This window comes from Microtus ochrogaster, unplaced genomic scaffold (assembly GCF_000317375.1).
Source record: "Microtus ochrogaster isolate Prairie Vole_2 unplaced genomic scaffold, MicOch1.0 UNK80, whole genome shotgun sequence".
Classification (NCBI taxonomy): Eukaryota; Metazoa; Chordata; class Mammalia; order Rodentia; family Cricetidae; genus Microtus; species Microtus ochrogaster.
This window is the reverse complement of record NW_004949178.1, coordinates 1,551,090-1,564,645: the sequence shown is the minus strand read 5'-3', so window position 1 is coordinate 1,564,645 and position 13,556 is coordinate 1,551,090. Positions and strand designations below refer to the sequence as shown.

The 13,556-nt window shown below is 49.4% G+C and overlaps 1 protein-coding gene across 2 annotated transcripts in view; it reads right to left on the bottom strand.

The window, feature by feature from the left end:
* Window positions 1-7,765, bottom strand: part of Slc7a7 (solute carrier family 7 member 7) — a 49,672-nt gene extending 41,907 nt beyond the window's left edge. Inside the window, exons 1-2 of one of the 2 annotated variants that reach the window (XM_026777685.1) lie at window positions 7,622-7,765; window positions 2,870-3,412 (exon numbers count right to left, since the gene is read on the bottom strand). In XM_026777685.1, the coding sequence (XP_026633486.1) occupies window positions 2,870-3,368 (499 nt within the window). In that variant the 5' untranslated portion in view covers window positions 3,369-3,412; window positions 7,622-7,765. Of the gene's footprint in view, window positions 1-2,869; window positions 3,413-4,351; window positions 4,469-7,621 lie in introns of those variants that run through there. The other variant, XM_026777686.1, reaches the window with a different exon arrangement.
* Window positions 7,766-13,556: the final 5,791 nt, after the last annotated feature.

Genomic DNA, 13,556 nt, shown 5'->3' with positions numbered 1-13,556 from the left:
CACACACACACCACACACACACACACACACACACAATAGATACACATATTACAATGCTTGCAGGCTAGGGCACAAAGCAAACTGAGGCCAGGCTCAACTACGTAGTCAGACCTCATCTCAAAAACATGGACGACTTTGAACTCCTGATCTTGTACACCACCGCTGCCGCCAAGAACTGGGATTATGGGCGAACACCACCATGCCTGTGGGCTCTCGCAGAGTGGCAGAGTGCGGAGTGAGAAGTAAGGTCACAGAAGTTAGGCAAGTGAAGAAATGAGGAGCACTGAAACAGGGTAGAGGAAGTCAAGCTGTGCCTGTTTACACATGACACTAGGCCATACATAGAAAAACTCAGGACTCCAGCCAAAAACTGTTCGGTAAGGTTGCAAACTATAAAACCAGCATTTTAAAAATAATTAGCTCTTTTATACACCAATACTGAAATTGCTGAAGACAAATCAAGACCCGCTCCCGTTCACAACAGCTGCCACAAATAAGGTCCTTGAAACAAATGTAAACAAGGAAATTCATGATTTCTACAAGTCACAAAACAACACTTAAAGCTAAAGAGAATACACACACACCATACACAAAGGAGCCAGGCATGGTGGGGTCTTGGTCCTTTGATCCTAGCACTTGAGCGCAAAGGCAAGTTGATCTCTGTGAGTTTGAGGCCAGCCTGGTCTACAAAGAGTTCCCACATAGATAGGGCTACGTTAAGGGGCCTTGTTTAAAAAGAAAGATTCACGGATTGAAGAACGGCACTAAAATGTCTGTATTACCCAAACAACCTACAGTGTCAGTGCAGAGTACACAATGACGTTCCTCACAGAAGGAGAAAAACAATCGCAACCAGTAGGGAAATAAAGACCTGAGTTCAAACCTTCAGAACCCACACACAAATCTGGGCATGGTCACACTGTCGGTGGCAGACACAGGGGCTTGCTGGCCACCAGTGTCAATCCAGGTTCAGAAAGTCACCCTGTCTCGGTGCATCTCAGTGGAGTACAGTAGACGGGAAGAGCTCAGAACACCTGACATCTCCCTCTGGGCTCTGCTTGTGCACACAGCTTTTGTTTTTAAATCACAAAATTCTTGGGCGGCAGGGAGGCTTAATAGCTAGAGCAATCTGGAACATAAGTGAAACTTGGGAGACAGACACAGGTTTGGAGCCAGCCTAGTCTACACAACAAGTTCCAAGCCAGAAAAGGCCACACCGTGAGACCCTGTCTTAACTTTAAAAAATAAAAAGGATAATAGAACATTGGTGAAAAAAAATAAGAGGAAGAGAAGGATTCCCAGAACCTAGGGGTTGGAAGACTGACAGCACAGGGTGAACTGGAGAAGACGAATAACTTCTAAGGTCCTACAGCGGTCAGACGGCGGCTGACAACAGTTTGCTGAATGTTTCAGAACAGCCGAGCGTGATGACACACGATGAGATGCAGAAACGCCAGCTACCCGGCTGATTGTCCATGCTGTGCAAGCAGACTACAAGTCACAACTGGGGCTGGGGAGATGCCCCAGCCCTTAAAGGCTAGGCTCATAGCCAAAAACATAAGATGCCACACTGCATCCCATAATACATACAGCTACTATGTGCCAATACACACGTAAGCAGGCACAGTGGCACAGGCCTACAACCCGTGAAGATCCTAAGTTCCAGGTCGTCAGACTGAGTGACGTGAGTTCAAGGTCAATGTGGGCTGCACAGCAACGTCCTGTCTCAGAAAAGAGGAGTAGGAGGAGAGGAAGGAAAAGTGCATAAACTAAGTGGGTAACTATTGCAGTACACCATTACCCATGACCACCTGCAAATCCGAGAAACTGGAACTGGCGTACAAGGCCAGGAACAGAACTGGCAGCTAGGTAATCTGATAAAGGCTAAGAATTTACAGGTACAATTGTATTGTCCCACTTCATTTAAAAAAAAAAAAAACTGTTCTTGAAGGGGAACAAGCAGGAGCACATAAAAAAAACAATTGCGACAAGCAATCAGAATTAGGGAAAGGAGAGGTGGGCTGCTTTCTTCTTTTTTGTTTTTTGTTTGTTTGCTTGCTTGCTTAGTTGGTTGGGTTTTCAGGTGGGGGTGTTGAGGAGGTTGTTTTGTTTTGTTGAGGAGGTTTGTTTTGTTTCTGAGAGAGGATTTCTTTGTGTAACTTTGACTGACTGTCCGGGAACTAGCTCGGTAGACCGGATTGACCTGGAATTCAACGAGGTCGGCCTGCCTCTGCTAACCAAGTGCTGGGATTAAGGGCGTGCACCACCACCCAGCTCTTCCTTTACTTTTTAATACTATATTAAACTTTTTTCTTGTTTGTTTAAGATAGGGTTTCACTGTGTAGGCTGAGCTGGCCTTAGAACGCTATCTTGCTGCCTTCTGGAATTAAAGGTATGCTCCATCATAAAAAAACCAGTTTGTTTGCTTTTTGAGACAGGGTGTCTTGTCTTCAAGGCTGGCCTGAAACTCGCTAAGAAATGACCTTGAACTCCTGACTCTCGAGGGGCCTCTGTCTCCCAGGTGGTGGGGCTTCTGGTTCCGCCACACACAGTTTACACAGTGCTGGGGATCAAAACCACAGCCGCCTGCACACGAGGCAAGCTCTGTATTGACTGGGCTACCTCACCAACCCTTAAACTAAGATGAACTGAATTTTCACATAAAACTTTTTAGGGGTAGTACTGGTTGTTGAATTCAGAGCCTCCCTTTGAGGGCTTATTTAGCTAGACCCCCACAGTATACATTAATTTTTACAATTAAAATAATTGTCATGGGCATTCATCCCCCAACTCCTTCTTCTTGATTGGGCTCACACCTCCACTTCTGCCCAGTCCTCCACATCCCCATTCCTGCCCCATTTCTACTTACAGATACAGGCAGCAGCCAGCAGGCGGGCAGCAGCATAGGGAGCAGCACAGCTCGGGAAGAGGGGCTGCACCATGTAGTTGGCAAAGGTGATGGCAATGACGGCCTGGCTGGTGGGTTCAATGATGAGCAGAGAAGTCCAGAGGCGGATGAAGGCAAGAAATCCTCCGAAGGCCTCCAGGATATAAGCGTAACTGGCCCCAGATTTCTTAATGGTGGTACCCAGTTCAGCATAACAAAGGGCCCCAAAGACGGAGAAAATGCCCCCAACGGCCCAGATGACCAACGAGAGGCCAAAAGAGGCACTGTACATGAGTACACCTTTGGGGGAGACAAAGATGCCGGAGCCGATCATGTTCCCCACTATCAGGGACACGCCGTTAAGTAGTGAGATCTCCTTCTTCAGTTTTACCTGCTCGGCCACTGGGCTGGCCCCATCTTCCAGAGCAGAGGAATCTGCCTCATGCTGGGCAGCCGCTACATACTTGGTAGTGTCGACCATGGTGGAGAGGAGGAAGGCCTTCACCAGCTTGCTTGCATTGCCCTCTAAGGAAGAAAGAAGGCAGGGTTGGCAAGCGCACAGCATCTCTCCCTCCCACGCCGCAGGGTCAGCACCCACCAATTCAGAGATCTTTCTCACTTCCGACTTCCCTCAAGCCTTGTAAAAATGACCCCAACTGGACTTTTCCCCCAGAAGAAAAGCATCCCGGAGGTCTCTCAGTCCCTTGTGACACGGGCCAGGCAGGAGGCAGTTGAGTAGCTCTCCATATAGCCACAGTGGTTTGAACCTTTCTCTGCCTCCCCACTCCCACCACCCCCAAAGAAGTCTGTCTTCCCTCCGATTTCAGTTTCAAATGTCACTATGCTGAGATAGACGCCTGCATGAGGAACCAGCCCTGCAAGAGACTAATTTGCTGGATCCTCTTTTTGCTGATAGGCTGCTAGCTCCCCTGACTCCTTCAAATGGATGCACAGTCACCTCCCTACTTGGGAACATCCATTAGCAAATGGTCAGCTGGCATCTTCGATGTTGGCAAAGCCCAAGCAGCCCCACCCATCCAGAAAAAAGACGGGCAATTCTCTTTATGTTGCTTTTCCTTTCCCAGATACCTGTCCCAGCCTCTACCATCCCATGTTCCTGCCACCGAATTGCTCACATCCACACCAGCCAAAAAGTAGGAACGACCTTTCAGAAGAGTGGCCCAAATACACAGCAGGACCCAGAGGTGACTGGAGGCAGTGGGTGGTGGCCGCCCACCCAGCACAGAACTGCTGGAGACATACCAGCCAAAACCAAGGAAAAGAGCTAAGGCCGGGCAGCAGATGCCTGGAAACACAGAGCTGGAGACAGCTGCACAAACTAGGAAAGCTTAGTCAGACAAATGGGGAAACACTAGAGCAAGAGGCGCTGGAGCTTGAGGAAGTGACGGGACATGCACAACAGCAGAGAGGGGTTAGCAAGGGATCAGGGTGGGGCACACTCACTCCCTGGCTCTGGATAGAAGTGGGTTTCCACAGCAATGGTCAGCAGCAGACAAAGAGGCGTGCACCCTCCAAGAACAGTGGTCTGGCTTGCTTCTCCTTCCTCCAGCAGTCAAAGGGAAGCCTAGACAAATGCCTCCCGGATTTAAGTCAGGTCAAGAAGGGAGGAGGAGGTGAGAGAGCTAGAAAAGGAAGGGGTGAGGGAAAGGGAGAGGAGTGTTAAGCAACCATCTGGGTCCAAGGTTCACAGGCCCTTTCACATCTGCAAAAGGGGCAGCTTGGAGCTCTTGGCTCAGCACTTTCTGTGATAAGAAGGTGCTCGCTCAGGAGTCTCCTTTGTCAGCTCTGCCCCAGGACAGGAGGCCCAGAGGGAAGGGACAGCCAACTGGGTGTGTTCTCTGCAATCCTGGAGAGTCCAGCAAGTCAGCAAGGGGAGAGCAGTGGCACAGACCTCCAGGTCCTCCACGTCCCACCCAAACCTCACTTCTCTCTCACCCCAAACAAAAAAGGCAGGAAGGGCTATAGAATGCGACCCATTGTTCATATGCCGAGATTACAGGAAGTGTGAGAGCGGCTCAGACGCCCTGTGTGGGCGTCCTGAGAGAGAGTTCTGTACACTTCCCCATGAGGGGAAAAGGGCAACAACCTCTAAGCTCAAGCCATTCCCCTGGATGACAGCTTTCGCCTCAAGCTATGTCCAAAGAAATAAGATTCAGAAATGAGATCAAACTTCTGGGTACAACTCCATCCCACCAGTGAGCTCTTTCGTCCTTAGGGAAACCTCTGGAACATCCAAAAATTTCTGAGAGGCGGTGATGGTGCATGCCTTTAATCCCAACACTTGGGAGGCAAATCTCTGAGTTCAAGGGACGCCTGGTCTACAGAGTGAGTTTCAGGACAATCAAGGCTGTGCAGGGAAACCCTGTCTCAATAATAATAACAAACAATAAAGGAATCAATGAGTGTATACATATCTACGGAGGGCTGGAGTGTCACTCAGTGGTAGAGTGCTAAATTACCCACACACACAAGTGTGCAAATAAGGTTTCATGAGCTACGCTAGGCAGGCCCAGGATCAACAGAACAAGTTCCGCATTTTGAAGACCACAGTTTATTCTGTCTTTAGAATCTACTTTAAATATGGTATTGAGTCTTTTTAGACACCGAACTGTCTGTCTCTTCTTCTATCCTCCTACCCCTTTTTTGATTATTCTACAAAAATATCCTGAAGGTTAATTATCTCTACGGCTCACCTTCCCATTCCGGCCTGTTAAAACTTTTAGATAAACCAAGAGGGAATGCTGAGTGTAGGCCTTCCACAGACCATGCTGGAGGATGGAGAGATGGCTCAGCAGCTAAGAGCACTGGCCCTTCTTGAGAAGACCAGGCTTCAATTCCCAGCACCCATATGGTGGCTCGCAACTCAGTTCCAGCTCTGCTGCCTTCTTCTGGACTCCGTGAGCACTGTGCACTCTTGGTACCCAGACATATGCAATCAAAATACCCATATATGAAAAAATAAAATTTAAAAATATTTAAAGCTCATGTTTCTCACAAGACAGCCCCGCATATGTCTGAAATTCACCCAGAAGACACTCCTTTTCTCCCAGCATCCCTCAATGCTTTTTATGCTTTCCAGAAAAACAGTGCTAGCTAGCATTGCTTGAGTTCTTGCCCAGATCAGACATGCTGCTGCGTGTTTCAGGGCATCATCTCACTGAACTGTATGCACCCCCATAAGGCAGGGACCATACACTCTGTGGGGTGCCAAAGCAGAAGGGAGGCAGCAAAGATCACAGAGCTATGTTATCTTCTCAACTTCCAGCTGTGGGCCCTGCTGGTCGCTGGTCACAGGAAACCACTCCAGGGGGCCCCCTAATGAGTTACCTAGAGAAGTCTGCAATCAGATTGAAAAGAAAGCCCCTACAGTCTTAGGTGGCAGTGTGGGGGAAAGAAAGCATGCCACTGCCTTCGGGCTGCTCCTGTCTTGATCATTTGGGGAGTGATGTGACATCTAGGGTGCCCACTACTAAAAACACAGAAACACACAGCCTTTTAGGATCAAATACATGGGCAACAATGGAGTATAAACCCAAATCTATGATAATGATAATAATAATAGTAATTAATAATAATGATAATAATAATAATGAATTCAGAAAAGAAGAAAGGAGGAAAGGAAGTGATGGGGGGGGGGGTTTGAGCCCGAGCCTGAGTTCGTGGCTGGCATAAAAGTGAAATCCTCAAGGAGTTGAGCCAGGTCAGCCCAGGCCAGAACCCGCACCCCAGCAAACAGCATGCCCTAGTGGTCTCCCCAGGAAGTACTACAAATGGATTCATCTTCCCAGCCTGGCAGTCAGGCAGGCACAAGAGGCTGCCATTCATGGAAACCTCCCGCTTTTCTCAACCACTGCCTGACACCAAAGACGAGAAGTCACCAGGGCTGGCAGCTCACTTTCTTCCCTGAGACCCTGGCTCTCAGGTTAATGCTTGCCCCATTCGGGCAGCCCAGTAAAGCAGCATTCCCCGAGGCTCTCCTTGTAGGAGCTTAGCCAAAACAGGTTTCACAGAAACCTTCAAACCCCTTGTCATTTTCCCTGTCCTTTGGTGTGCTCATCTCTGAGGACATCATAGCTATCAGAAAAGAAAAAAAATACGCTCATTCTATAGCCTAGAGAAGTTTTCATTCGCAAGTGGATACCTGGCATGGAGTGCCTCCCAGAGCAGCCGGCCAGTGTTGAACGACCACGCTCTAGGCTCCAACAGCAACACTAGAACACTCTTCCTCTCCTCCAGGCACCTGACCGCACTTCAGAGTCTTGACTCCTCAACCACCACGCTCTATGAGCTATGGTAAGAATACACTTTCTGCCTGAGACCCCAGGGCTTGCTTTCTGCTACCCAACGGGTTCGTCCCTGTGCCTCCCTTAACAGAAACAAAACAGATACAGGCTGGTGCTGGTTAGAGTCCTCATCGCTCCACAATAGCTGCTCAGCCCCTCCCTCTCCAGCTCCTCCATTTGTTTTTCTATATCCCACTTAACTAAGACCGTCCCTTTAAAAAAAAAAAATGAATTAAATAAAGAAACCGTTTACTGTTCTGCCCAGGACTTCCCATTAACCAAAAGCTGAAGTCTCCCGGCAGAAGGCTCTACCTAGACAGGGCCAGGGCTAGGGGCCAAGAAATAAGTCTCTCCTTGGGCAATGTTCAGGTACTCCATCCTCCTCCTGGGCTTCCCACACATTGACTTTCCCTGCTTCCCCGCCTCTTACCTGTCTGGAGACCTTTGAGCAAGTGCAGGGAGGAGGGGGCTATCAGCACACTAGGGTGAGGGGGTGCAGTTAAGAGAATCAGGGGTGTGACTTCAGCAGCTGCGGACTCTGAGAAGCAGAAAGAGCAGAGGGTGACGGACCGAAATGGAAAACAGGAAAACACATGTGCGACTCTGGCCGGCAGTGGGGAGGGGCCAGAGGATGGGCCGGAGCTGAGGCTGCCTGGTCAGACCCAGAGAACCTCCGAGCCTGCTGGCACCTAGGCATCCTCTCCTCTGTTGGGCTCCTCCTCCCCACAGCAGCCCCCGGTCTTCCTCGTCGCCCTAGCTTGTTAAGAACTTTAGTGCACCCAGCAATGTAAAGTGCCCTCCTGAGCCCCTCCCTGCCTCTCCTTCATTCTGTTTCCAGCGACAGGCTAGTGAAATTCTTCAGTCCTACCTCAAGAGTCAGTGCCCTGTTAGCCTCTCAAACAAACCAAGGAAGCCAAGGCATAGCAATGAAGGCCACCTGTGGGCACAGCCAAGCCTGCACCCAGATGTCAACCAGCCCACTGGCAGCTCAGATCCCTAATTGGCTGAGGAGTTGTTAACAGTGAGTCTGAGCTGCTAGGTAAAAAACAACTAGTTTTGTGCCACCCTGGGCACATTCCTAAGTTGGCAGCCTTTCAAGCCACTGTTATTGAAATATCTGCTGAATGTTGACTTTTCAGAAATGGGGGGAAATGTGATCTTGGAATAAAAAAATAGGAGTGGGGAGATGTTTCTACAGGTAGAAGTGCTTGCCTTTGAAACCTGACAAGCTGCTCCTAGCCCGGGAAGCTGGGGGAGAAAGGGAATGCTAGCTGAAAGCGCTGGCCTCTGGCTGGGTGTGGTGGCACAGGCTTTAATCCTTTAATCCCAGCACTTGGGAAACAGAGGCAGGCAGATCTCTGAGAGTTCGAACCCAGACTGGCCTACATGAGTTCCAGGACAGACAAGGTTACACAGAACTTGTCTTTAAAAAAAGACAGAGAAAAAGAAAAAAAAAAACTGTCTTCTGGCATATTTGCTCTGTGGCACGCGTACACCTGTACACTCACACACAGGTACATAACACTAGTAAAAAAGAAAAATGTTTAGCCGGGTGTTGCTGACACACACCGTTAATCCCAGCACTCTGGGAGGCAGAGACAAGTGAATATCTGTGAGTTCAAGTCCAGCCTGGACTACAGAGCAAGTTCCAGGACAGGCTCCAAAGTTACACAGAGAAACCCTATCTTAAACAAACAAACAAATAAAAATGTTTAAAAACTACATGAGCCTTTTTATGTTAGCGATGTCATTTGCATCTCTTGGTAGGCGTAGTAAGCCACTGAAAACGTAGACGGTATAAATCTCCGTGCAGGGGAGAGCCGCTTCACAGCACCAGAAGCTGCACAGTCCCAGGTGTGACAGCTGACTTTAGGCAGCCATCAGCCCACTGGTCTCCAGTCCACACCCTGAAACTTGGACCTGCGTCCCGAGAATTACTCCTGATACGGTCCTGGTGAGGACTCGAGAGTTCTGACTGGGGACTAGAGATGACACTGTTAAGAACACGTGCTGCTATTCCAGAGCCACCTCACACGTCAGGCAGCTCCTGATTGCCTGCATCTCCAGGACATCTGACACTCTCTCTGGCCTCCGCAGGCACTCGCGTTCATGTACAGAACTATGCACAGTCCGTACACACACACACACACACACACACACACACACGGAATAAAACAAATGTCAAAAATAATCCTGGCTCAGAGGCAGGCGGATCTCTGTGAGTTCTAGGCCAGCCTGGTCTACAGAGCGAGTTCCAGGACAGGCTTCAAAGCTACAGAAAACCCTGTCTCGAAAAACCAAATAATAATAATAATAATAATAATCCTGTCTGCATCACGAGATAGGAGCCAAATCACACGGCACCAAAAGGCAGAAATCAGAATTCACTGGCACCAAATTAGAATTATTCCAAGGAAAATATAATGTCCTTTTAGATGCAGGCTGCTCCTTGCCTGACTGGCCCTTTAGTCTTAGTCTGGGGACAGGTTCAGGTTATTGGGAGGGGGGTGGCCGTCATAAGATGAGAGACAGAGTTGTCCCCCTGCTTTCTATCACAGAAGTCTGGCCTCTCTCCTGGGACCACACAACAACCTCACTCCCACCAAAGAGCTTTGGCAGCGTCAGTCTGACCATTCTTCCTGCTAGGAACATTCTTTTCTACAACATTTTTCATTCCTGGTATTATTTGTTGGTCATTGCTTATTGGTCAGTCAATAGGAGATTAGCATCAGAAGAGCTCAGTCCACCATTGTACCCTGCGAGGGAGAGAGGCTCACACAAACCACCAACAGACATTTGCTGGGTAAATAAGTCCAATGATGAACAATGCTGATTTCTCAGCTGGCTGGGCTCTTGGGTGGGCCCTTGAACTTGCCCTCCAGGTCACTTAGTGTCAGGACAGTTCACAGACTCTTAATCTTTTCCATCTTAATGGCCTTAAGGGGAGGGGTGTGGTTTTCATTTTTACAGGCCTAAAAGAGTTTGAAATTTACTCTTACAGCTTGGTGGCTGAGCACTCACCTAGCACAAGATCCTGGGTTCCATCTCTTGCAGTCAGTGGGTGTACGAGAGTTTTAGGGCTAGTCATGGTAGCCTAAACCCAGCATTTGGAATGTGGAGGCAGGGAGGAAGATCTGAAGTTCAAGGTCAGCCTCAATACTTAATGAGTCTGAGGCTAGGCTAGACTGTAAAGAACCGGTCTCCAAAAAAAAAAAAGGGGGGGGGACTGGCGGAGGACTGGCTGGGTGCGATGGCTAAGTAGCTAAGATCGATGGCTGCCCAAGCAGGCAGGACCTGAGTTCTAATCCCAATGCCAGGCAAAAAAGCTACTTTGGGTGGAGACAGGAGGATTGCTGAGTCTTGCTGGTTGCCAGTCAGGCTCCAAATGGGGTGAAAGACCTTGTCTCAAGGGAACCGGTAGTGATCAAGTGTGCATATTCTGCATCTTCTGACTCCGGCACAAGCACCCCCAACACACGTGTTCATACACCACACTCAACATACATGCACACCAGAAACGAAATTGGCTTTTGTTTAGTTAATGGAAAAACTAAAAGGCCCACACCTAACGTTCTTTCCTTGGACCCCAGGTAGATGCGCCCATCCCCCTCTACCAGCTGCCTCACCTTTGCTTCTTTCTCCCACGCTCCCTCCCCAGTCACTTTCATTTCACTGGGGCCCCATAGGCACCTCCCTTTAGTTGGCTCTTCCTCTTCGTCTGTAGCGCTAAAATCTGGGCCGCTCAATACCTGACCTAGCCACAATGCCCTCAATGCCCTCAAATGAGCAGGTGCCGACCAGCGCTCTGTCGGAGTAGAGACCAGGACTCCACTCCACCCTACCAGGCGTCCCTTCTATTCCCTTCCCTTGTATCTAAAATACTCTAGAAGAAGGAACTGTGATGAATAAAAGAGAAGGCAGCAAAGGTCTGGGAACCCCAACACACACACACACACACACACACACACACACACACACACACACACACACACACGATTAGTCCCCGGGAAATGACGGCGGATACCCTTAGAGACGTGTCCTCTGCCCAGGCATACTCAGGTTCCTCTTCCCTCCCTCCCAATCCAGCCAGAGCAGGCAGCCAGACCGCGGTCTAACCAAAAGCCCCAACCCCAGACGGCCTCTGCCTCCAACCAAGAAGCAGACCAGGCCGGGAAGCCCCTGGGAGAGCCGGCGACAGGGCCGGTGCCAGCCCGCAGCCAGGGGCGGGGTCTCCCGGACTTCTCTGCCAGCCTTCTCGTTCAGACTCTCCACCCCCTCGGGGAACTGTTGCATCATCTTCAAGGTCCCAAATTAAAATGGCCAGGTTGCCCCGAAGGTGTCCTGAGTAGTCGCCAGGAGGCAGCACTTAACCAAAGTAGAGGCAGCAAGGGTAGACCAAAGACTGAACTTCCCAGTGCACCTTTCATCAGACCCAGACCCAGACAGATTGGGAATCTCAACCTGGTGAGGTGGCTAACGCTTGTAATTCCTGCACTCAGGAGGTGGAGCCACGAGGACCAGAAGTTCAAAGCCATCCTTGGCTATATAGCAAACTGAAGGCCTGCCAGGCTCAAAAAGAAAAAGACTGAAAGAAAAAGGGTTTTGAAGGACCAAAAATATAGTTCATTAGGAGTGCTTGCCTAATATACATGAGTTCCATGTTCAACTCACAGAGGGCATGATAAAATTTGTGTCTGTTATCAGGTGCACGGTGCTGGTGCACACCTTTAATCCCAGAACTCGGGAGGCAGAGGCAAGAGGATCTCTGTGAGTCGAGGACAGCCTGCTCTACAGAGTGAGTTTCAGGAAAGCCAGGGCTACACAGAGAAACCCTGTCTTGGGGAGGGGAGCGGGGAGGAGTGTCTGTACTGAATGGCATATGTATGTATGAACCTGTGTGTGGGATTGGGTAGGGGTGTTCAGACAAGCAGAGACCGGAGTACCTTAGGTGTCTTCCTCTACTGCTATTCATCTCATTCCCTGGAAACAGGGTCTCTCGCTGACCTGAGGCTCACCAGTTTTGCTAGGCTGTCTGGCCAGCAAGCTCCCAGGACCTGCCTCTTTCTGTTCCCCCATAGGAAGATAATAAGCAGGTTCATGGAGCCAATCCTGGTTTTCAGGTGGGTGCTAGGGAACACTGAAGGGAACCGATCCAGTTACATGGCCTACTCTCACAGAATCAGTCCAGGATTCATGAGCCAGGGTTGTGATGTCACAATGGCATCATGATTGCCATGATGTCAACCTACAGATCCTGGCATCTAGTCCATTGAAAATGCTGGACCAAGCACAGATGGTTCCCAGTTTTTCATCTGCACGTTCTGAGTCTTGATTGCCCATACGGCAGGGATGCGACCTTTCGGGAAGGTGAAAGATGGCATGAGCATTGCAGAAGACATGGAGTGCTTTCAGACCAGGAACAGCAAGTTAAGCAAGAGGCCCTCCATCGCCCACTGGAAACGGCTCTGACATTTGCCTGCATCTAAACCACTTGCACTGCAGGCCTTTGGTTTTCATATTCTCCTCCAAGTCTAACTGGATGGCAAAATTAAATTCTGATTATGAATAAAAAAAATAAGTAGCCAGGCAGTGGTGGTGCATGCTTTTAATCCCGGCACTCGGGAGGCAGAGGCAGGCAGATCTCTGTGAGTTCGAGGCCAGCCTGATCTACAAGAGCTAGTTTCAGGACAGGTTCTAAAACTATAGTGAAACTCTGTCTTGAAAAACAAAACAAAAAGCCAAAAAAAAAAAAAAGGTAACAAAAGGGGCATCTAATTTCACAGAGCAGTGGACTTGAGCAAAAGTAACAGTGTCTAGACCCACAGAACAGAGAGATGTTTGGATAACACTGGGTGCACAGTGATGGGGGAGGCAGGGAAGTGCGTAACAAAACGCAAAAGCTAAATGTGGAACCTGACGTCCTTGACTTGAACGGCAAAGGAGTCTAGGAGAAACACAGGAATCTCACAGTCAATTTTCTATAGCGCTGGATTCCGCTGTTCTCAGATGAAGCACAGAGGACATTCAGTGTGACAAGACAGCCACTTTCCTGTGGTTGAGATGGCTGAGTAAGTCACTAGAGAGGACTGAGCCAATGCCAGACTCAACTGTTCCATAATGTTCCAAAGCGGTGGACTAGAGAGATGGCTCAGCAGTTAAGGGCACTCGCTGCCTTGCAGACGGACCGAGGTTCCATCCCCAGCACCCACATGGCAGCTCATAACTGCCTGTAACTCCAGCTCCAGAGGACCTGATGCTCTCTTCCGACCTCCAAAGGCTCTTGCACATGCACGGTACACACACATGCACTCAAGTACACACACATGCACGGTACACACACATGCACTCAAGTACACACACATGCA